General features: G+C 38.4%; 1 protein-coding gene across 7 annotated transcripts in view; it reads right to left on the bottom strand.

Moving 5' to 3' along the window:
• The window catches only part of tead1b (TEA domain family member 1b), a 159,991-nt gene that overhangs the window by 78,478 nt on the left and 56,523 nt on the right, over positions 1-24,990 (bottom strand). For all 7 annotated transcript variants that reach the window (XM_056462343.1, XM_056462344.1, XM_056462347.1 and 4 more), the window contains exon 3: positions 22,777-23,029. In XM_056462343.1, coding sequence (XP_056318318.1) covers positions 22,777-22,924 — 148 coding nt within the window. In that variant the 5' untranslated portion in view covers positions 22,925-23,029. The remainder of the gene's footprint in view (positions 1-22,776; positions 23,030-24,990) is intronic.

Genomic DNA, 24,990 nt, shown 5'->3' with positions numbered 1-24,990 from the left:
ACAGGATACAGGTTAATCTCCACTGCTGTATGGATTTCTGTTATGTTAATGTACAAAATAAACCTGATTTAACGTCCACAAACTGGAATTGAAGTGTCTTCTTTTATAATTGTACTGACATGCAGCTGTGCTGATAAAGACGGTAAAAATCGCTGTACTTTAATACAAATATGCATTGTTTTAAAAACATTTTTCAACTTGTAAAACTCCTTCTTGATCACATTTGATGATGACTGATGATCACAGAGAGCTGAACAGATCTTTTAATCCCAGTTGCTTTGCACACGTCCTGTCTTGTTGATTACACGCATTACTACGGAGACATTTTAATACGTGGCTGTCAATCTATTTGGTGGGAGGGGAACCGCACTCCTACATCACATTGCAGTGAGCCTCAAAATGGGAGGGATTTGGATTCTGTTAATTTTTTAAAATTTACACATTTAAAAAAAAAGACACTCGTTTTCTTTATATCTCACCAATATGACTTTGGACACACTATACCTACACACAGTTCTGTCCAAACAGCTTACAAAAGATGATTTTCATCATAGGTGCCCTTTAAATAATGTCAATATTAATTATATTCATTTTTCGTCATGTGTGAGAATGCAACATCATGTCAACAACCCATTAAATAAAAAAGCGAGTTAAACTCAGTATTAGCAGTACAATTTTCTTGCAACAACATGTTAACATGGTGGCACGGTAACTCAGTGGTTAGCTATACCCTATATATATCGTATAACTCATGGTAACTATAGCATTACAGCAAGAAGGTCGCTGGATCGAGTCCCAACTGTGCCAGTTGTCATTTCCGTGTGAAGTTTGCATTCTCCAATGCAAAGCTTGCATTGCTTCAACCTGGTGCTCCAGTTTCCCCCACAGTCCAAAGACATGGTAATAGCTGAATTCAAAAAACTAAATTGGCCGTAGTATATGAGTGTGTGTGTGAATGCGAGAGTGTATGGGTGTTTCCCAGCACTGCGTTGCGGCTAAAAGGACATCCGCTTTGTAAAACATATGCCGGAATAGTTGGTGGTTCATTCTGCTGTGGCGACTCTTGAAAAATACAGGATGAAGCTGAAGAAAAATGAATGAATGAATATGTTAACACATGAGTGCTGCTGCTTCTTTAAATGAAGCAGCATGTCCTGCATCACTCAAACAAAAGCAGCCAATTGGAGAGGTGAAACACGAGACCAGTCTCATCACTGGCTGATTCTGCAGGATCTGCTCTTCCACAGCGAGGAAAACAGCTCACAACCAATCTCTACAGAAATGTCCAAATATGCAGTTACATCTGTTTGAATGCAGGCACATTCCCCAATTTACAGGACATAATGGGATTCTGAAATACCTTAATTGTGGTTATGATATCAAACTTAAAAAGATTCAAGTGAAAATGACCTGAAACTGAAAGCCAAAAATTTGACCTTTTCATTTACAGTGAATTTTTGACATTCTTATTCTGGTATCATTCATAATCACAATCATTTTCTTCCCAGTGAAGATGATATTGCTCACAATTGACAGCGACATTTTACATGCCCTCATGGTCTCTGAACTTCAAAAACAAGCTCTTTGTGCAATCGGAGAAGCTGTCAATAGTATCATGTCACACACCGTGGTCAACAAATAGCAAACATGGAATGCCTTGGGCGTTCTGCTTTCAGACTTGGCCAGCCAAGCATGGGATAGACTAGAAAACCCAAAGCACTTTCGGGTCGTGCTCCTTTTCACCTGGCAGGACTGGAGAATGTCTGACCAGTGGGGACATGCGGTACAAGACCCCAGGGTCAATTAAACAACTCGTAAGGTCAACCGAAATCTGAAACCTCCGTTGAAAAACAGCCCAAGTCAATGCAAAGTCAATTATGCTGGCTCTCTGACAGCTCCATATGTTTACAACGTCCGGGTCCAAAAGAACAAGGAATTCCTCTTTACTCATTGTTAGCACAAAACATCAGGTGCTGACAAGCCTTAACAAGGCGGTCAAGACTAAGCTTTGTCAAGTGTGACACGACCAGGAGGCACAGTGTAAAATCCACGGCAATCACTCTGGAAGCATGACTGAGTAGCCGGCAGGCAGACAAATATACACTCACCGGCCTCTTTATTAGGTACACCTTACTGCAACATACTAGTAATAGGACCATTTTTGCCTTCAGAACTGCCTTGATCCTAGATTCAACAAGATACTGGAAATATTCCTCATAGATTTTGGTCCATATTGACATGATAGCATGACGCAGTTGCTGCAGATTTGTCGGCTGCACGTCCATGAAGCGAATCTCCTGTTCCACCACATCCCAAAGGTGCTCTATTGGATTGAGTTCTGGTGACTGTGGAGGTCATTTGAGATCATTGAACTCATTGTCATGTTCAAGAAACAAGTCTAAGATGAATCGCGCTTTTTGACATGCAGCATTATTCTGCTGGAAGTAGCCACCAGTAGATTGGTACACTGTGGTCATAAAGGGATGAACATGGTCAGCAATAATTCTTAGGTAGGCTGTGGCACATTGACACAATGCTCAACTGGTACTAATGGGCCCAAAGTGTGCCAAGAAAATATCCCCCATAATACTACACCACTACCATCAGCCTGAACCATTGGTACAAGGAAGGATAGATCTATGATTTCATGTTGTTGATGCCAAATTCTGACCCTACCATCCGAATGTCGCAGCAGAAATCGAGACTCATCAGACCAGGCAACGTTTTCCCAATCTTCTAATGGCTAATTTTGGTGAGCCTGTGTGAATTGTAGCCTCAGTTTCCTGTTTTAAGCTGACAGGAGTGGCACCTGGTGTGGTCTTCTGCTGTTGTAGCCATTCTGCCTCAAGGTTGAATGTGTTGAGTGTTCAGAGATGCTCTTCTGCAGACCTCTGTTGTAACGAGTGGTTATTTGAGTTACTGTTGGCTTTCTATCAGCTGGATCCAGTCTGGCCATTCTCCTCTGACCTCTGGCATCAACAAGGCATTTGCACCCACAGAACTGCCTCTCACTGGATATTTTCTCTTTTTCAGATCATTCTCTGTAAACCCTAGAGATGGATGTGTGTGAAAATCTTGGTAGATCAACAGTTTCTGAAATATTCACACCAGCCTGTCTGGCACTAACAACCATGTCACGTTCAAAGTCACTTCAATCACCTTTCTGATGCTCAGTTTGAACTGCAGCAGATCATCTTGACCATGTCTACATGTCTAAATGCATTGAGATCCTGGTAAGTGTGTGTGTGTGTGTGTGTGTGTGCGTGTGTGTGTGTGTGTGTGTGTGTGTGTGTGTGTGTGTGTGTGTGTGTGTGTGTGTGGGGGTCTGTGTGTGTGCATGCGTGTTTTTGGGATCAAACATGTATATTTTTTGTCACTACACTGGAAGCTTCTGTTTCTTATTTTGCAGTCAGATGGACAGCAGTGATATGAATTTTAGGCCACACAATCAATGATAATTCAATATGCTTTGTCAGAAACCACTCCAAATATTTTAGCAAAATGAAAAAACCCTACAAAGCACAGGGGAAAAAGGCCCAGCTAGTTTGCTGGTTTGTATTATCCATAGAGAAAATCAATGCGGCTGTTCCCTTCAGGAACACGATATTCAGAGCACAACATTTTAACGCAAATATATGTTCGCTGCATAAAAAAAAAAAGACTAATGATCATTTGCTTGTTTCAAGCAAAAAGCAGAACTCTATTTGCTGCACAAGAACGACCCTGGTGGTATTTCTGACTCATTTTTCGCCGGTGTAAAATGTAATCGTTTTGTAATCGGAAATGTGTTTCTTGCAGGTGTAAAAAATCACTGCGGCGTGTCAAAGCCTCAATTGCGCACAAACAAAAGCGAAGGATTATATTGGAGGTGTGTGTTAGACTAAAGTTCTCCAGACTCCATTCTGAGCGAATGCAGGAAACAGGGGCCTGAGCGGATCCCAGAATTCCTCATTATCCTCACAGCGGGTAGCCAGCGGTGCGAGCGCGGATCGGGCCGCCGCTGAGGCAGGTCTGGGAACAGCGCTCTGGCAGCCCCACAGGGGAGGCCAGGCTCGCTCATTAGGCCTAAATGATCCACGGCAGCCCTGCAAACCAAGTGCCACTTAGTGCCCGTCGGAGACGGCAGTCCGGCCCTGATGAGATTGCTGAGCACACTGCATATCTGTAATAACACAGCCAACAAAAAAGGCCTCACAATGGTGCTGCTAACTCCGGCAAATGGGTCCAGTCGACGCTTGGAGCGATAACGTGGCGGCACACTCCCTGTAAATGTCTTTCATCCTTTGGTCGGGGTTGAAATGGCACAATATGATAAATGTTTGCGCCTTCAAAGCAAACAGATGCGCTGTGGGAACTGCACCGGTGGCCAAAACCTGATATCAGCCAGTGCGTTTGCCGCTACAAGCAGCTCGTTGCTCCTGAGACAGATGGTCGTTTCACACGTAATAATTACCGCAGCCTCATGTATTCTCACGCTCCTGTCACATTGTGATATTTACACTGCTTTACAGTAATAATATGACTGATTAGACTAATAAATGTCACCAAAACTGTCCCAACACACATGTGTGGAGTCCAGTGCAGATATTCCATCATCTTTTTTTCCCATCTAAATAAAGATCAATTTACTTGAAAACCTAAGCTGTAAATATATACAGTGGTTTCTCGCTATAACGCAGTTGTCCTTTTGTGGCCTCACAGTTTCACGGATTTTTTATGTGCATTTTGACATGCTTTTTATGTATAAAGTGAAGTGAGGAGTTTAACAGCTTTAAAACATCTATAATAATTGAAAAAATAAATTGGACTACTGCGCGGATTTCACCTATTGCGGGGTTACTTTTAGAACGTAACTCCCATGATTAACGAGGGACCACTGTATTGATTTTGGGGCATGCAAGACATAGTTTAAAGACAAAAAGGGCATTTCAAGATGTAAAACGATAAAACAGTAGAACATTTTGTACAATTTTCATCCATGACATTATATTCTTTCCTGTTTCCATTTTTTTCATGATTTAGGTACAGAACACACCATTTACCAAAATAAATTGTCGTAGAAATTTAATAATAATTATAAATAATTACATATTAAACAATCCAAAATACTAGTTAACTGCCATTTTAAATCTATAAATTTGCCAATAAATTTTGTACACATTTGTCAGTAAGACGTTAATCATTTAAACTATAACACAACTCAGTATGATTTACATTCATTTTAAGTAAATATGTCCATTCCTGGGCAGCATGGTGGCTCGGTGTTTAGCACTGTCACCTCACAGCAAGAAGTTTGCTGGTTCGTTTCCCCCACAATCCAAAGAAATGCGGTGTAAGTGAATTGAAATAACTAAATTGGCTGTAATGTATGAGTGTGTGTGAATGCAAGAGTGTATAGGTGTTTCCCAGTACCATTCGCTGCATAAAACATATGCTGGAATAGTTGGCGGTTCATTCCACTGTGGCAACCTCTGATAAATCAGAGACTAAGGCCCAATTCCAATTCTATTTTTGTACCCATACCCCTACCTCTTCCCCTTGGCCCTTAAAACCGAGTGTGAAGGGGAAGGGCTTCAAAATTTACCCCAAAGAAATGGGACAGCACTACAGCACCTGCATATGTCATCATATGTCATTGCGATCTCTTGCCTCATATGAGATTAGACAATCGTGATTGCTGTAGTTATTCCAGTTGTGTTTTTTTTTATTTTTATCTTCAGGAAATCACTGAAGGTATACATCATGTTATCATAATGATCTTATGTGGCAATAACATCGTAATACTGTGCATTTAACACAGTGGCCATATTCATCTATGTAAACACACCAAAAACAACATTAACATTATAGCAGACACTGTAAAAAGGCCATTCCCAGCCACTAGACTTTTCTGACAGGATATTCGAGTGTCATTGAGTGACAGAATGTTGTGGGACTGCTGTACATGAGGTATTATTAGGGATTATAGATAGCAAAATTTAGCTGCTTTTTTTTTAAAGCATCACGGTAAAACACGAACGCGGTTATGAATATATTAAAACATGTGATTGTTTGTTGTAAAAATTCGTAATAATGACTGTTGTGAATTACTCTAGTCTGGCTCACTGCACCAAACTGTTGTGAAATTCTAAGACGAGCCCAAAAACTCAGCGTGGCTGTTTTACAGACAGTGATTCATATAGGTGGGGACACTCTAAAAACAGGGTAAATTGCCTTTCCAGCCCCAATCTCATCAGCATATAAATACCCATTCACGATACATTTTAGCATTAAATGTTCTGGAGACAGAAACTGTCCGACAAGTTGACGGGCTTGAGAAGACTATAGACATTTGCATTACTTTGGAGACAGTCAGGGCTCAGGAAACCAAGACATTTTAAGGTCTGTCACACCCTAAAAACAACTTTTCAGTTATGAATAGATTATATAAATGAATATTTCCACATGACAAAAAAATACTAATTTGTGGATCTTTCTACTTCCGGGTGTAACTATCCTGCCATTGTGGCATTTTCTTACCCCTTGGTTTCGAGTATTCACCCCTTCCCCTAGGCCCTACGCCTTCAGGCTAAAGAGAATTGGGACACCCCTACCCCTTCACAGGAATGTGCAAAACGAGGGGTAAGGGGAAGGGCTAAGGGGTAGAATTGGGATTGGGCCTAAGTTGAAGGAAAATGAGTGAATGAATGAATGAATGAATGAATGCCTATTCCTTTTAACATAAATATGTATTTTATACTAAATGATGATGGAAATAACCTATTATTTACTTTATTATTATTATCTTTGACAAGAAAAATACTCTGCAAGAAAGTGATTAACTGCTTTCGGGACACCAGAAAGGCAGACAGTGTTATAATACACTCAGCATTTTTCTTCCACAGAACACAAAGAATGCAGGTAACCAAACAAAACCAAAATACATGCTTTTATGTTCCACGGGAAGTGAAATAAAGTCAAGATGAGGATGAGATTCATGGAACATGAAAGATAATGACCGCATTTTCACTTAATGACTGCATTTCCCCTTGTCATTTTTTGTTATTTCCTTTAAAAAATATATATAAATAAAAAAATCTGTCAAAAACACAAACAAATTTTGGGAAAAAAAACGAAACTCAAAGTTTTCTACATATTCTGCATTACGGTCACCATCGTGCTGTGGTGCATTTTTCCCCTAACAATTTGACTTAAGGCTCTGCTGCGTGCACAATAACACCCATTAAATGCAATTTCTGGGAAACTCAATGTCCCATTGTGCGCTTCTTGCCATATTTCACATCTGGTCATGTGTTCGTTTATATACTCCGGAGGGTATGTAATCATGCAGGGCGTGCTGAATGGAGGCGCGTGAAGCAGGTGAATTATGTAAGTGGCATAGAATCTTCGCTTCTTTCTGCTGCCACTTTCTTCCACCCCCTTTTCATGCTCCTCTCACATCACAAAGCAGCTGTTGTGATGTTTTTCACCGCGGTCACAATTAACCTCTGAGGCTGGGCAGGGAGCCAGACCCGGCACAACTCAGGGCGCTGGAGAGCCCATCAGGTAAACAGTATGATAAGCTTTGCTGCAAAAATTAGACATTGTTTTGAAGTGAGAGGCAGTTGCTATAGTGACTGTTGCTAATTAACTGCATTCAGCCAGGGGAACAAAGGGCTTAAGGGTACTCAGGACGGCGTCTCTTGCAGAGAGAGCTATGCACAGTGAATATGTGCAATCCCGCGGGTCTCTCTCTGCACCAAAATACCTGTGCCGCTCCTTCTCTCCTCCTGGAGATGTTTGGTGGTCATTTTATCCGAGCTAACGGCGGCTGGACACCAATTAGAAAACAGTGGGAATCTTGAGGCCGTCAGCTGCCCTAAAACAAAAATAATCATCAAATCCCCAGCCAATCAGGGTGCTTCATCAGTATGGAGGAGCTCTCGAAGGAGATCTCATCAGCTCCTGTGGCATTCTGGAGAGCGGCCTGCCAGCTAGTGCATTTCATTAAAGCTATGCTACATGTCGGAGAAGTACAACAACAGGAGTCACTGTGTTGTAAGGTCACCGTTATTATTTGTCCTTGATTAAAAAAAAGGTTTACTTGATTATAGAGCTGCACGATTCTGGCTAAAATGAGAATTGCGATGTTATTTTGCTTAAAATAAAGATCACAATTTTCTCACGATTCTGTAGATGTAAAATAAAGCTTAATATGAGTCGGCAATTATTATTTTTTCTCAAACATATGGTAAAACAACAAAAATAATATTATGTGTAGGTCTACTGGTTTCTATAAATAATTCTATTCTAATTATAATAATTCCGATGTTGAATTATGTTTGAGATATAGGCCTATGCTTGCAATCTGTAATTGACAACATTATTAGACCATTTTATTCACTGGTAAAATCTACATTACATAGGCTAGAGTAGTTATACTGACACTGTAAACATTTCACAAGTTCACACTTGCAATCGTTTAAGAATAAGGCGTATTTGGCAAGCTGTCCGGGGAGAGGGCTCTGAGCTCGGGGAGACACCCCAACTCGAGTTATTCCTCTTATCAGGAAACAGAGAGGAGTTGGGATTCGAGCCAAGTATCTAGCCCGGCCCCAGAACGCTCCCCCTGGATTGGAATGCTTAAGAGGTGAGGTATCGGGGTGGTGGAGAGATGCTAAAGTCGTGAGATGCTGCAGGTAAGACAGCTTTGGTATATAGGGGTTTGGTCAAGAACTGATTGGATAATGGAATAATTGTCAATGACGTATTTGATACTGAAACTTCTGCGCGTGCTCCTCCCGAAATTTGTTTACAAAGCATCACTTATTTTTTATGAACAACTGTGTGTTCACTATGAAAGAAAAAACAGAACAAATGCTTGTCGCAATCATAACTCTAAAATGCAATATGATCATTTAAATGATGTGCACGCTTTCGGTTTCATTTTCACTGCTGAGGGCTGTTCACATTCGCATGCGGCTCTCAAACGATCACTCTGTGCCACAAACTGAATATTATTTACAACTTCATTATCTGTTACTCACAGTCTATGCAGGTTCTGTTTACTAAAGTAGACACGCGTGCGTCTATCATTAAGTAGGTTGCGCGCCCGCCCTCTCTGTGATAACAGCTGACGGTCAGCAGCTCACGTCACGTGTGATTTCCCGGCCGCAAATACAGCCTTATATGAAGACAAAAAATAAATTTTTAGGTGAATTATACCTTATAAATACAGTATGTGACTCTTTCAACATCATTTGGAGGTGTCCATGTCGCTGAGCAATGTATGTGAAACAATGAAAAGACTCGTGCAGCCACCTGTGCTTCTCTCCTGAACTTGAAAATATGATTGGCAGAATCGTAGAAATGCTGGATTAAGATCGTCTAGGGGGTCGAATCGAGATTTTTTTCGATTAATTGTGCAGCTCTACTTGATGATTTTAAAAAACGTCATTAGTAAAAAAAATATATTTTTTAAATAAACTAATCTTTGTAATAAACTAATAACTAATAAACTAACTAATAACTGTAACTAATAAATAACTAATAATAAATAAATAAATATATAAATAACTAAATAATAACTGTAACTAATAAAAGTGTGTATAATAAATAAGAGTGTTTATGTGAAATTTCAGCTCAAAATACCCCACACATTATGTTTTATAACTCTTTAAAACTGCATTGTATTAGTCTTTGATCCTAATTGTGCCATTTTCGTGACTGTCGCTTTAAATTTAAATGAGCCACAAATGCCTATGCTATCTGCATAGTGGCAGATTCATAGTGGCTTTCCCCCTCTGATGACATGTACAGAGGAAGAATGTCAATCAAAGTGTTTCTGCACACTGTTTTTATCAAGTGTGATTATATAAAATAAAAGTATAATACAAGTGATTGTTTCATAATAGGTGCCCTATAATGAAATTATACTAATCAGTCTTTAATTAATAAACAGATCTATAGCAGTTTAATAACTCTTGTCTGGCACGGCCAAGGGCTGGGTGATTATTCATTCATTCATTTTCTTTTCGGGTTAGTCCCTTTATTAATCCGGGGTCACCACAGCAGAATGAACCGCCAACTTATCCAGCACATGTTTTACGTAGCGAATGTCCTTCCAGCCGCAACCCATCTCTGGGAAACATCCATACACACTCACTCACACACTACGGACAACTTAGCCTTCCCAATTCACCTGTACTGCATGTCTTTGGACTGTGGGGGAAACCGGAGCACCCGGAGGAAACCCATGCGAACGCAGGGAGAACATGCAAACTCCACACAGAAACGCCAACTGACCCAGCCGAGGCTTGAACCAGCAACCTTCTTACTGCGCCACTACGTTGCCGGGCTGGGTGATTAATCGAAAAGTAATCAAAATCGACATTCAGAACCTATAATCGTAATCGTAATCATTTTAATTGCTTTCCCTACCACGTGTGGCATAACGTGACCCCGCTCTGTTAAGCTGATTTATACTTCTGCATTGAGAGCATGTGTATGGTCTGGCGTAGCCTTCGCGCAGTCGCTTACCCATGCACCTCCTAAAAATGTAACTACACATCGCACGTTTGCGCCCACATTGATGATTATTGAAAGCTGCACCAGAGATGCCTTGAGGCGCCATTCTATTACAATAAAATTATTATTTACATGAAAATATTTGTTTACAGAAGATTCAAGAAATGCACTGTTTAAAATATTGTTTACAGGATATAAAAGAGTTATTTTATTTAGAAGAGAAGAGATACTGCTCATAAAATAATTAAAAAAGGGTAAGTTATTTGTTTTCACTATTAAGAAATAAAGTGACTGTTGGTTTTGGGCAATGTGTGTTTAAATTTCAGTTGTTCAACATTGGTGATCAATAAATAATCATAGATAGTAGATAGTGTGTGTTTCCTTCAATTATTATAAGATCAAGTAATCCACCCTTAATTCAGAAATCTCTCACTTGTAATATGTGAGCATATGTACTGTACAAAACTTATCAGTAAACTGTGAGGGCAAAAAATGAAATTAATTAATTAAATAATCAACCATTAATCATAATCGAGTTAAAATGTTCAATTAATCGAGATTTTGATTTTAGGCCAAATCGCCCAGTTCTAGCACTGCCTTAAAATTTCAATCAACCCTTTTAGGCCCGGTGTTCATTACAATGGACATAACATGTCAGGTCATGTTTTGTTTTGTTTTTTGCTTCTGGAGCATTTCACCAAACTGTCATCCAATGAAATGGCAGAAGGCTCTAAATATATCCCCTCTGCTGGTAAGAGGCATGGCAGTATTTTTAACGTATTAAAACAATTTAAATGTCACGCTTTCAAGTTCTCTGAATACCCAGTCAGAAAAGTCTAGTGGCTGGTAATGAGCTTTTTACAGTGTCTGCTATAATGTTAATGCTGTTTTTTGTGTGTTTACATTAATGAATATGGCCATGGTGTGAATGCACAGTCCAGTTATAATCTTATTGCCACATTAGATCGTTATGATAACATGAAATCCTTGCCCTCAGTGATTTCCTGAAGATAAATACCAAAAAATAACGCAACTGGAATAACTACAGCAGACACGATCGTCGATCTCGTATGAAGCAAGAGATTGTGATGACATATGATGACGTGTGCAGGTGTTGTAGTGGTGTCCCATTTCTTAGGGGTAAATTTTGAAGCCCTGAAGACTTTGAAGGGAAGGGGTACAAAAATAGAATTGGGATTGGGCCTAAATGTTGTTTAATTTGTTTTAATGTATCTACAAAAGGGTTGAAAACTTAGTTAGTTGTTGAGTTTTTGTTTGTTGATTTGGCTTTACCTCCGCAAGATATTTATGTCTCCTTTAAATTTAAATGTTAAATAAATTTGACTTTACGTCATTTATTTAGTCAGTCGTCTTTGTTGTTGTTTTCTTTTTTGACCAGGAGATGAGACTCCGGGCTCCTCATTAATTTTGGAGGTGTCCTTAATTTCATTTCATTTTATTTATTGATATGGGTCTGGCTTACTTTGTGGCCATGCAAAGTTTAGAGTGCGTAACAATAAAAATTAATTATAATATATAACAATAATTTCTTACCATTACAGGCTGGCTATATTTACAGATTGTCACCACACAACCCCTTATAAAAGTGATGTTTTCCATAATGGGTGCCCTTTAAAGAATTTAGGCACACTGTAAAACCCAACAGTCAACTTTATCAACTGAAATGAGTATTGTTAACTCATAATTTACTGAAAGTTAATTCTACTCATTTGAAAAGAGTTTTGAAATCGGTGTTAAAGGTAATGAGTTAATTAATTACTTAATTACTTCAACTTAAATGGAGTAAGTTCACAGTACTCATGTAGATTCTTTATTTTAACTCAAATGGTTTGTAGCGATCGATATCCTCAAACAGTTTGAGTTCCCTTAACTTACTGGGTTTTTCAAGTACTCAGCTGGTTTGAGTTCTCTTAATTTATTGGGTTTTACCGTGCTCAAATTGCTTAATTTACTCAAATGGATTAAGTTCACAGTACTCATTAGGATTAGTTTTTGAATTTAAATAATTTGTTGCAATCAGTTTCCTCAAATGGTTTTAGATACCTTAACTTATTGGGCTTTACAGTGCAAAAATGCGAATAAAATTAACAGCAAAATAAAAACAGAAGAATCCCAGCTGATCTCAGGAGCAAAGCCTGTTATGTCTGTTTTGTCTATGGCCCACAACAGACATCCACAACAATCCAAAAGTCAAAATAAGCCTGTATAGAAAAGCGGCCCATTAACTGCATTCAATTCAGCTAAAAATGCCAATCAAGTGTGTTCCTCTAATTTGTCCCGGAACCCCACTGACAGACGCAGCCTCTTGTTTTGACAGTTGTAACGGCCCTGGTTAATGGTTGAGTGAGTGAGCGGGTCACAGTTCACGGTGTGATGGCTTTGGCACTAGGACCTAGTGACAGCTGCGGAGCTGAAAGACGACACTATACAACAAGAGGGCAGCCGCAATCTGCTGCCTTCAGTGTCCCGCCAAACTTTGTGAAAGCCTTTCAGAGCTTACTCTACTTTCAATGCTCAAATCTTATAGATAGTTCCTGAAAGAAAGATAGGAAGACATTTGGATATTTCACCTTCAACAGTGCATAACATAATTAAAAGATTGAAGGAATCTAGAGAAATTTCAGTGCATAAAGGACAAGTGCGCAAGCCTAAGCTGAACAACCGTGATCTCCGATCCCTTAGGTGGCACTGCATCAAGAATCCTCATTCATCTATAAGCGATATCACCACATGGGCTCAGGACTACTTTGGCAAACCTTTGTCAAGTACCACAAAACGTAGTTCAGGCATGTGATCATCCGAGAACAAAAAATGAAGACAAGACCCCCCGCCCCCCAAAAAACAAACAAACAAACAAAAAATTAAGTAAATTATGTGTGTTTAAATAATAATAAAAGAAATTATAATTATAAAAATATATAAATATTTTTTATATAAATATATATATGTTTAGCAGTTTAATAGTTACCTAAATAATGTTATATAGGTTTATAATTGTACCGCAATGTCGGGACAGATCCACCCACCGCTGCTAGATGGCGCCACTAACTCGGTTAGTTCTCTTGTGTCCAAAGAATATAATTTTCTCTGTAATTTAGTGTCTCTTATTTTCAATCGATAAATAAACTACTGGTCAGTCAACAATTCAAACTGTAAAAATATTAAGTCCAGTTAAATTGAGCAGCCTAATATGCTTAACATGCCACCTTGAAAAATATATCATGCACTGCTAAAAAGAGTTTATCACTTTCACTTTCCCTTTCCTTTCCTGTTTTTAGTAGGCTTAATTAATTATAAATTATATATTTTTTAAATTTGGAATTATCATCTAAACAATTTCATGACAATTTCAGGTATTACATTTCAGGTGCTAAGCTGTTGCAATGAATAAACGAATACATTAGGACAGATGACTTGCAGAGGATAATAACAAAAGTGCGACCTGGCTTTTTTTATATATTTATAATGTACATAGAGCGCACGTGGTCGTGACATGCAAATCTGAGCACGGAAAAAGTGCACAGCATTCAAAGCGATTTCATAATCTTGCATATTGTCAGCGGCTTCGTCATACGCACACGTTATAAGATACACAATATAACTATACCCGAATGACGTCCGAAATGAAGCAGTTAATGCTCCTTCTTTGTGCACAATTATGAGCAATAATTGGCACAAGCCATCAATCAGGTCTTCTGCTTTTATAACGATAAACCTCACTGAGACAAACCCCCCGCCCCCCTCAGAAAAAGAAAAACTTTACGCAAATCACAGGGGTTGCCTCATTAAGCTCAGAAAATATGGAAATCACATCCCTGGAATCCCATCCCTGGCAGTTACATCCAGAAGTGCCAGTGAAAACTGTACTATGCCAAAAGGATGCCCTATGTTAACAGTGTCCAGAGGTGTTGTCGACTTCTCTGGGCTCGAAGGCATCTGGGATGGACCATCATACAGTAACTTTTTTTCATATGCGTTTTCCATATTGTCCCAACTTTTTCTGATTTGAGGTTGTAGATTACACCAACTACAAATCCTGTTATGTAATTTGTAATCAGTAACTGGCATCGTCATACGCACACATTATAAGATACACAATATAACTATACCCGAATGATGTCGGGAATGAAGCAGTTAATGCTCCCTCTTGTGCACAATTATGAGCAATAATTGGCGCAAGCCATCAATCAGGTCTTCTGCTTTGGTAACGATAAACCTCACTGAGACAACACAAAAATCCCCCCCCCGACCTAACACTTTTGGTAAATGCATTTCTTTATCCTTCTTGCAGAGTATTGACAATTATTATGTAACATTAATTTCTTCGTTTATGCATATGAGGTCAAATCTGTGAGCAAAAACCCTATATTCCATGGCATGCAATCTCATAAATCAACATACGATAACTGATTCCATGTTAAAATAACCTATTATTTGTCTGCCAAGAGGTTTATCATTCTGTTATAGATTAGAACCACATGCAAAATCTTAAATACAAAACAATCTTGAGGTCTTCATTTGAGTAACTGCAACAATATGCGTTAAAGCGTCATGTCTAAACTCCACTGCATGGTAGGGATTTGTGTACAAGTCTGATTGGTCTACAGTAAGTGATCATCTGCTTGTAATACACATTACATGTGCAACAATGCAGGCCAATGTGACAGTGTGCTGCTTTTCTTGCCGTCTCTGACTGTGGTCTGGAGGACTGTGAAACATTACTCTTGAGGCTTTGATGGACATCGCTGTTGAGTAAACATGAAACAGGACACCGCAAACAGCTGCTCAAACTGACCTCTAGTCAATCCCTGCACTCTCAGATGGGTCAGCAAACCCAGCACGGCACACGGGGGTTACGCTGTCAGGTGATGCCGGTGATATAATTTCCTGCTGGAGCTAGATTAGATCGGATGCTATTTCCTTTGCTCAAATGATACATGGTAAAAAGTCATCGAAAATCCGGCTATGATTCATTACGCTAATTCAAAAACTCCTGTTCTTAAAGGGATAGTTCACTCAAAATTGTAAATCTTGTCATCAAATCTCATTTAAATCCTGTTTGAGTTTCTTTCTCAACACGAAAGAAGTTAAAGAATTCTGATTGAATTGCTGGAGGCCCATTGACTTTCCATAGTATTTTTTTATTTTTTTCAAGCCGACACTAAAAATGTTGGGTTATTTCAACCCAGTTCTGGGTGCAATAGGGATTAAAGCAACTTCTGGGTTAATTTTTAAAATGAAATTAATAGGACTATAGGACGGCATGGTGGCTCAGACGCTAAGCCGCCTTTCTACTGCACACAACAAATGACAAGCGACAGACCGGGAGTCATTCATTTCCAATGGAGAGTAGTCTGGGATCTGTGATCATCCGATCATCTCTATATGCGGAAAATTCGGATCCAAATTAAGCTGCGCATCCGTTGAAATATTTGAACTCCTGCGACTAGACCGTATTCGACCGACCAACAGGAAATGGTGTATTCCAGTGTTGTTCAAGCAGATCCATGCGTGCGAAATGGGAAATACTTTTTTTATCATTATTTTTTTTTATCAGAAAAGTCTATTTTAAAAAAATGATAAATAAATGAGTAATAAAAATGTAATTTTTAATGTTGTCTCCACATTCCCTCCAAAATTTTTAGCAATGAATTAGTTTCTAGTATTTACTCATTCAACTATGGTGAACGCACGGAGAATAAAGGCTCTTGCTTTTGCACTCCTTTTATTTCTGACACTGCGGGAAAAATAAAAGTGCTCCTATTGTGCACGACTAACAAAAAGAAAATTCTGTGCGACTGCCACAAGCGGTACGTATTCCGACAGTCATGTCCAAATGTCGTGTGCAGTGGAAAGGCAGCTTTAAAACTGTTGCCTCGCAGTAAGAAGATTGCTGGTTCGAGTTTCTGTGTGGAGTTTGCATGTTCTCCCTGTGTTTGCTCCGGTTTCCCCCGCAAATTTGATTATCATAGTTTTGTTTACAGAGTTTGAGGTTTACTGTATCATTATTATTCACAGCTTAAAGTTTGCTTTGATTGTTCACTGTTTACACTTTACAATTGCACACACTTTATTTATCAAATTCAAGAGTCTCTTTAACGCATTGATTTTATTAACTTAAGAGATTAAATATTTTTGTTTACATTTTTTTGTTTTTGACTATTCAAACTATTTGCTTAGACTGGTTTAGACTGCATGATTGTAGCCCAATTTGGCTTTCCGACAGGTTTTGAAATCCGTGAAATCACAGACAAATCAGTGCTCGATCACGTAAGTAAGAATCACAGTATGAATTATCAATGACACGATCTGATAGAATCACTGATGAGTCACTGACAGTTATAGTGAGATATTCAGCATGCTAAATATCTGGAGCTGTCGGCGACTCAAAATTATGCCGTGTGAAATGTGTTCTGATTAAAAAAACCATCAGCGATCACCCTAAGCCAATGAGATAGCAGCATCCATTAGTATGGGTATCTGCAGGTCTGCGGCAGGTCGAGGGAGAAGTTAAAAGGGCCTTATTTTGATCAATTTGGACCCAGGAAATGAAGGAAAAACTGGTGTAAATTTGGCAGGAGCACCCATGTCTGATTGACGTGTCATCTGAGCAATCTCACAACTGAAAAAAGGGAAATTATTCCCTTCAAAACCCTGGTGAGCAAAATAAGTACACTTTCTACCCCACTAAAGGTTTCTTTCTCATGATGTAGTTAATAACAAAAGATATGCTGTGTGACCTCCCGTTGCTTTCATGTCACTTTTTGCATGTGTTTGGTTGTGAGAGATGTAGTTTGTGGATCGAGACAAAGTTGTCTTCGACTCTTCCTATTCTAAAGTCATGCAGTGTGAAACCCTCTGTAGACGATCAATCTTGCAGTGTAAACAAGCAGTGAGGAAACGCTGCCCCAAATAGTCATGCAGTGTGAAAAAAAAACAGTGCTTCCAGAAAGTATTCACTTTTTGCACTTTTGTTATTCCAAAATGGATTAAATTAATTTATTTATTCAAAATTCTACACACAATACCCCATAATGACAATGTGAAAGATTTTTTGAAATTGTTGCAAATTTAAATAAAAAACCTGAAAAATCACATGTACAGTACAGAAGTATTCACAGTCTTTGCTCAATACTTTGTTAATGCACCTTTGGCAGCAATTACAGCCTCAAGTCTTTTAGAATATGATGCCACAAGCTTGGCACACCTGTCTTTGGGAATTTTTGCCCATTCCTCTTTGCATCTCTCAAGCTCTATCAGGTTGGATGGGAAGCGATGGTGTACAGCCATTTTCAGATCTCTCCAGAGATGTTCAATAGGATTTAGGTTTGGGCTCTGGCTGGCCCACTCAAGGACATTCACCGAGTTGTTGTGAAGCCACTATATTGATATTTTGGCTTTGTGCTTTGGGTCATTGTCCTGCTGGAAGAGCACTCTGAAGCAGGTTTTCATTCAGGATGTCACTGTACATTGCTGCATTCATCTGTCCCTCTATCCTGACTAGTCTTCCAGTTCCTGCTCCTGAAAAACATCCCCACAGCATGATGCTGCCACCACCATGCTTCACTGTAGGGATGGTATTAGCCTGGTGATGAGCGGTGCCTGGTTTTCTCCAAACGTAACGCCTGTCCAAAGAGTTAAATTTTAGTCTCATCAGACCAGAGAATTTAGTTTCTTATGGTCTGAGAGTCCTTCACATGCCCTTTGGGAAATTCCAGGCGGTGAGTGGCTTCTGTCTGGCCACTCTAACATACAGGCCTGATTGGTGGATTGTTGCACAGATGGTTGTCCTTCTATAAGGTTCTCCTCTCTCCATAGAAGAACACTGGAGCTCAGACAGAGTGACCATCGGGTTATTGATCACCTCCCTGACTAAGACCCTTCTCCTCCGATCACTCAGCTTAGATGGCCGGCCAGCTCTAGGAAGAGCTGGTGGTTCCAAACATCTTCCACTAACAAATGATGAAGGCCACTGTGCTCATTAGAACTATCAGAGGAGCAGAAATGTTTCTGTAACCTTCCCCAGCCTTCATGCTTGGTTTGTGCTTTGACAGTCAACCCTAGAACCTTATATAGACAGGTGTATGCCTTTTGAAATCATGTCCAATCAACTGAATTTACCACAGGTGAACTCCAATGAAGCTGAGCTCAATTTAGAGCTTCACGGCAAAGGCTGTGAATACTGATGTACATGTGATTTTTCAGCTTTTTTACTTTAAATAAATTTGCAACAATTTCAAAAAATCTTTTTTAACATTGTCATTATGGGGTATTGTGTGTAGAATTTTGAGGAAATAAATGAATTTAATCCATTTTGGAATAAGGCTGTAACATGAAATATGTGGAAAAAGTGAAGCGCTATGAATACTTTCCGGACGCACTGTATGTGACGTGACTACATTGAAAATTGTGCAGTCCGAACTCGACATTAGTAATGTTGGTAAATTAGATTGTTAAAAAAGAAAACAATGTTTTAAAGACTGTTAAAAACCAAATTGACATTGAATGATATGAAACATTATATTGTGATAATTGTTTTTGCAATATCGCCCAAGTAGGAACAATTTATTGTGTATTGATTAAGATATTGTGTGGTCCTCAGAGAAAAAGCAAACATTTTTTGTAGTGTAAACAAATAAACTTGAACTGAACTGATTTAATGCAGGCGCAGAAAAATGTCAAAGACGTCTGAATAATTTTTGGTTTGACTATATACAATGTAATCAACAAAGAATACTCTTCAAAACACTCTTCAACATACCCTGAACTCAACTATACATCTTGCACTTTGACTTCCCCATTCAAAACTGGTCAATCAAACCTATTTTCACGATTCAATCCTTCACAGAGGGATCGAATGACAGTAAGTTAGGGGGTGTTACGATGTGGTCCAACCGTTTTTTTTTTTTTTTGGTAGTGGCAGCTGAGAGGCTTTGCTCCCGCTCCTCAACTTTACATTTGATTTGGCCGGAGGGGTCACATGACAGCTGCAAACCAATGCCCCGAGGGCCTTCTGCTTTCACTTGACACTGACAAGCTGTGAGGGACTCCAACACCGGCCGACAGAAAATATTCCCTCTTTCCATGACATCACCCAGGCAGGAATGGAGGGAAAGGGGAGGAGGGCGGCAGGGAGAGGAGGAGGAGGGGGTGGCACAGCTGGTGACAGCCGCAGTACCATCTGCTCCTGACTAATAGTTCATGCTGCTTTACTTACACTCCCACTACTCAACATGGAGACTGCCAAGACTTTGGAGATTCCTGATTGACAATGACTCTCATCTTCTCTAGCCTTTCAGTCTGATTCCTCTGAGCCCACAGTTTTCACTTCTCACCTCCAGCGATCGCCTCAGGGACCGATCCAAGCACTCAGAGTATTGAGGCAACGTCCAAGAGACTCGTGTTGTTGCCTCGTCATGTGACATTTACAAGTCATCTTAACCAGGCACAACATCACAACTTTCCAATAACAAGTCATGTACGATTTCAAAGGAAATGTCAAATATTTAATGCAAAAATTGTAATTAATATAGTGAAAAATATTAGCGCTGGATTTTACACTGTAAAAAAAAAGATGCATTCCACACAATCGATTTGTGTTGGAACAACAGTTAAGGAATTAACCGTTAATCATGGCCTGTTTCCACTGAGTGGTACAGTACGGTAAGTATTTATACACATAAATACTTGTTTATAAATGTTCATTAACAACCTTTCTATGAACATGATTTGATTATAACTGCAGATCAATGACAGTGCGAAATAGCCTACTGTAATGCAATTATATGATATATATAAATAAATGCAACATATATGAACACATACAGCCCCTTACAGTCTCCGATATGTTACCAATTACAGAAAGACTACACACAGCATACAGTTAGTCCTTATTTGGGTTCAAAAACAACATATAGCCAGCCCACAGTCAGTGAAAACCTGAAAATCATATGTGTCTTCAATCTTCAGCAGCTCATGTAACCTCTTGTTAGAAAGTTCATTCCGAGTTCATAATAGTCCAAAAGGTGATGATAATAAATAAAAATGGCAGTTTGTTCATGTTTTATGTTGCAGAAAGCATCATTTGCTGCTGTTTTTTTCCAGCTTCTCCTTTGATTTTCGCGCTTCACTCTTGTGTTTGTCCCTTTCTGAAAGCACTTTAATAAACATGTGCATCGTGCTAATATGAGCTTAAAAAGTTCATAATTTCAAATATAGACGCGTGGCGAGCTCTCTGGAGAAAGTGAAACCGCTCGCACTTTTAGACCCGTTCGTAAAACAACAACAGGACACGGCATATTTTGCATATTTTGCTGTGGTTTGTCAAGACAACGACAAAGTTTGTTTAAGCTCGGGTCGACCATGGCTTGTAATTTATATATATATATAAATACACATATATATATATATATATATATATATATATATATATATATATATATATATATATATATATATATATATATATATATATATATATATATATATATATATATATTATTACGATGTAATGTCTTGGCTGTGTATTTAAAAATGTCGGTTCCTTTGTTTTCATTCTCCTGCTTCTGTGAGTGACGTGTCTCTGTAAACCAATAGCATTCAGCTGCTCATCTTGCTCCGCCTTTTGGTGCCTTTTAATGCTAGGTACCCAGTGCAAACGGTAAGCAAAAAGTGGTACGGTACGGATCACTTTTAGGTACCCTTTGACAGTGGAAACTGCCATAAAAGTGTACCGAACCGTACCATAACGTACCACTCAGTGGAAACAGGCAATTAGAATCCATTGCGTTCCAAAGTTCCCATGTGGACGTGTCAAGTTTATCAAGTGATCCACATTATCTGATTCTCTCTTGCATTATATTCAACATTATATAGGCTAGAGTAGTTATATGAAGTTATACTTCATGCACAACACTCTGTGTTAGCTATGAAAGAAAAAAAAACATATCAAATGCTTCTGCTGAAACATTCATACACTCTCAAATTCACACACGCACGCACGCACGCACGCACACACGCACACACGCACACACGCACACACACACGCACGCACACACACACACACACACACACACACACACACACACACACACACTCATACACTAAGTTTTTGTTTAGTCAATTCACAAAATGCCAGCTGGCCCAGCCGGGACTCGAATTAGTGACCTTCTTACTGTTAGGTGACAGTGCTAACCACTGAGCCACCATGCCACCCTTGTATATATATTGTAAATACAGTTGAAATTAGAATTATTAGCCCCCTCTTAATTTTTTTTTCTTTTTTAAATATTTTCCAAATTATGTTTAACAGAGCAAGGACATTTTCACAGTATGTCTGATAATATTTTTTCTTCTGTCTTATTTGTTTTATTACGGCTAGAATTAAAGCAGTTTTTAATTTTTTATGAACCATTTTAAGGTCAAAATTATTTGCCCCTTTAAGCTATTTTTTTTTCGATAGTCTACAGAACAAACCATCATTATACAATAACTAGCCTAATTACCCTAACCTGCCTAGTAAACCTAATTAACCTAGTTAAGCCTTCAGATGTCACTTTAAGCTGCATAGAAGTGTCTTGAATAATATCTAGTAAAATATTATTTACTGTCACCATGACAAAGATAAAATAAATCAGTTATTAGAAATGAGTTATTAAAACTATTATGTTTGGAAATGGGTTGAAAAAATCTTCTCTCCGTTAAACAGAAATTGAGGGAAAAAATAAACAGGGGGCTAATAATTCAGGGGGCTAATAATTCAGAGGGGCTAATAATTCTGACTTCAACTGTATATATGAATGTAATTCTATAAATGTGAGTAGCAGGGACATTCACCCTTGTAGAATTAAGAGTGAAATAGGAAGAAATTCCTTTTTGTATACTAGCTCTGTTGCTTGGTTTGTATTAAAGTATTAAAGAAATTCAAGTTGATAATATTTTTAGAAGTGAAGTTTAAAAACTGGCTGAATGGGTGGTTAAACAAAAATGGGTCTTTCCATTAAACAGAAATTGGGGGAAAAAATGTACAGGGGGGTTTGATAATTCAGGAAGGCTAATAATTCGGGAGGGCTAATAATTCTGACTTCAACTGTCTAAGCACAAATGTATTATTGTAGAGCATCCTATAGGAAATATGAATTAAAAAGAGAGATCTGTGAGAGGCCTACTCATTTATGCTGAGCACTGTAAACCATTTTTGGCTTTTAGTAAGTAAGCAGCAGTATGGTGAAAGAAGCACATTGTTCTTACCATACATCTTTCCTTCATCCGAGAGGATAATTTTGCGGCGTCCACAGGGCGGGTAGATGGCCAGCGCCTCCTGGAAGCTCTGCTCTATGTCAGGGCTCCACACCCCCTCAGCATCATTGTCGATGGGCTTGTCTGCCGAGTCGCTCATCCTCTCGATGTCTTCGGCAGAGCTTTCGCTGCCGCTCCAGCTGCTGGGATCAATGGTGGCGGTTGAGACCTCCAAGCCGAAGCCTGGAGCAGACTAGGGTGAATCCTGCAGGTGACAAGAAACAAACACAGAGTTGTGGTTACTCATTATACATAATAAATACCATCAGTGATATTTCATGTATATGAAAAATATATTTATTGTTGTTGAGTACTGCGATAACAATATTTCTTACAATACAAAATTTCTCTGGAAATAAGTTATTTTATAATGATATTAATGAAAATAAAAAGGTAAAGCAGATGATTTAGATCTAATTCCACAAAAAAAAAAAGTCAAGATGCAAACATTTAGGGCTCTATTTTGACGATCCATGCGCAAAATTGCAAAGCGCAGGGCGCAAACGCATTAAGGGCGCATCAGAATCCACTTTTGCTTTTTTAAGGACGGAAAAATCTGTTTTGCGTCGTGGCGCACGGTCTCACAGGGTTGAGCTTATTCTCTTAATGAGTTAAAGGTGTGTTTTGAGAATAAACCAATCAGAATCTCATCTCCCATTCCTTGTAAAAGTCAGTTGCGTCGTGCCATGGAGCATTTGCTATTTACATGGTGGACTTTGTAAGTGGAAAAACTGAACCCTTCACTAGAGAGAAAATAGTTAAACAGAGCATCTACAGACGAGAATTAGAGATGAGCCTCCTCATTATTTACTTTCACTTTCACTCTCTTTCGTGAATAGGGAAACGTGTTGTATGCACAGACATCTATTAGCCTATACATAATTAATTTTGTTTATTAAACGCAAAAATTTGCTTCAAAACTATTTCTAAATTCAGTTCTAATTTCCAGCAAACGAATAAATGAACAATAAGAATGAAGTGTGGTCAAAAAACAGTTTTATCCAAATACACATGCTGTGCCCCATATGGTCTAAAACCTGACATGTGGGCAAATCTAAGCTTGTTTTTAATAAAACAAATATAATAAATAATACTGCTAATATTAATAACATTATACAAAATCAAATTGTTATGAATAAACTAAAAATCACCTCTTATTGTACTACAATATGTAAAACAGGTTCATAAAAAGAACATTAAAAACGCAACTCATGTAAACACTTGAATAATCATATTATTGTCTTATTCAGATTAAGGCAAATCATTCGATTACTGATGTCCATGTAAATGTAGTCACAAGCCCCAACCCTAGAAATAGGAGTTCACTGATTTTGATGACAGCCTTTAGTAGTAAGCTAATGTAATGTTAATTGCATTATGCAAATCTTAAATTCATGCTAACAAACAAATGATCAAAAGAAATATATTAATGCAATTCAAATAAATATATATATATCTCTCTGGCTATACCACTAACTGTGCCCTCTCTCTCTCTCTCTCAAAAAAAAAAAAATTTTACTAATGCTCAGCTTCTTAGACTTTACACACCTGAAACTTGTCTATAGCACTTGCTCACTGCTGCTCTTATAGTTGTGTAAATTGCTTCCTTGTCCTCATTTGTAAGTCGCTTTGGATAAAAGCGTCTGCTAAATGACTAAATGTAAATGTAAATGTATATATATATATATATATATATATATATATATATATATATATATATATATATATATATATATATAGTTTAATTTAAATGATTAAAATATTAGTTTTTGTCAAATAAAAGATTTTTCTAGAGTCATCTAGAAATGTTATTTTGTGGCTCAAAAAAATCGGTTCAGGCACTGTTTTGGCAAAGGTACCATTTTAAAAGTATTAATTAACACCGGTATCAAAATAACCCCAAATGATAACTAATCCTAGATGGAATACCAAATTTTAATCATCCTAGTCTAATGTTCTCCAAATGTAAAATTTCTGTATGAAAGATGCATCTTAAGATTACTCCAACTGAAACTGCCTAAGGAAATGACATTTCTGACTCGAAGATTAAACCTTAGCATTTCCTAAAACCATCTGACATCTCCATAAAATTGTATAAAATCCATAAAATTCTTCTGTCAAGATGAGAACATTTTCAAACCCAACCGCAAGATCATGAGATGGCCC

Source organism: Danio aesculapii, chromosome 7 (genome assembly GCF_903798145.1).
Source record: "Danio aesculapii chromosome 7, fDanAes4.1, whole genome shotgun sequence".
NCBI classification, from domain to species: Eukaryota; Metazoa; Chordata; class Actinopteri; order Cypriniformes; family Danionidae; genus Danio; species Danio aesculapii.
Note: the sequence above shows the minus strand (reverse complement) of the source record. Positions and strands in the feature narration are given on the sequence as shown.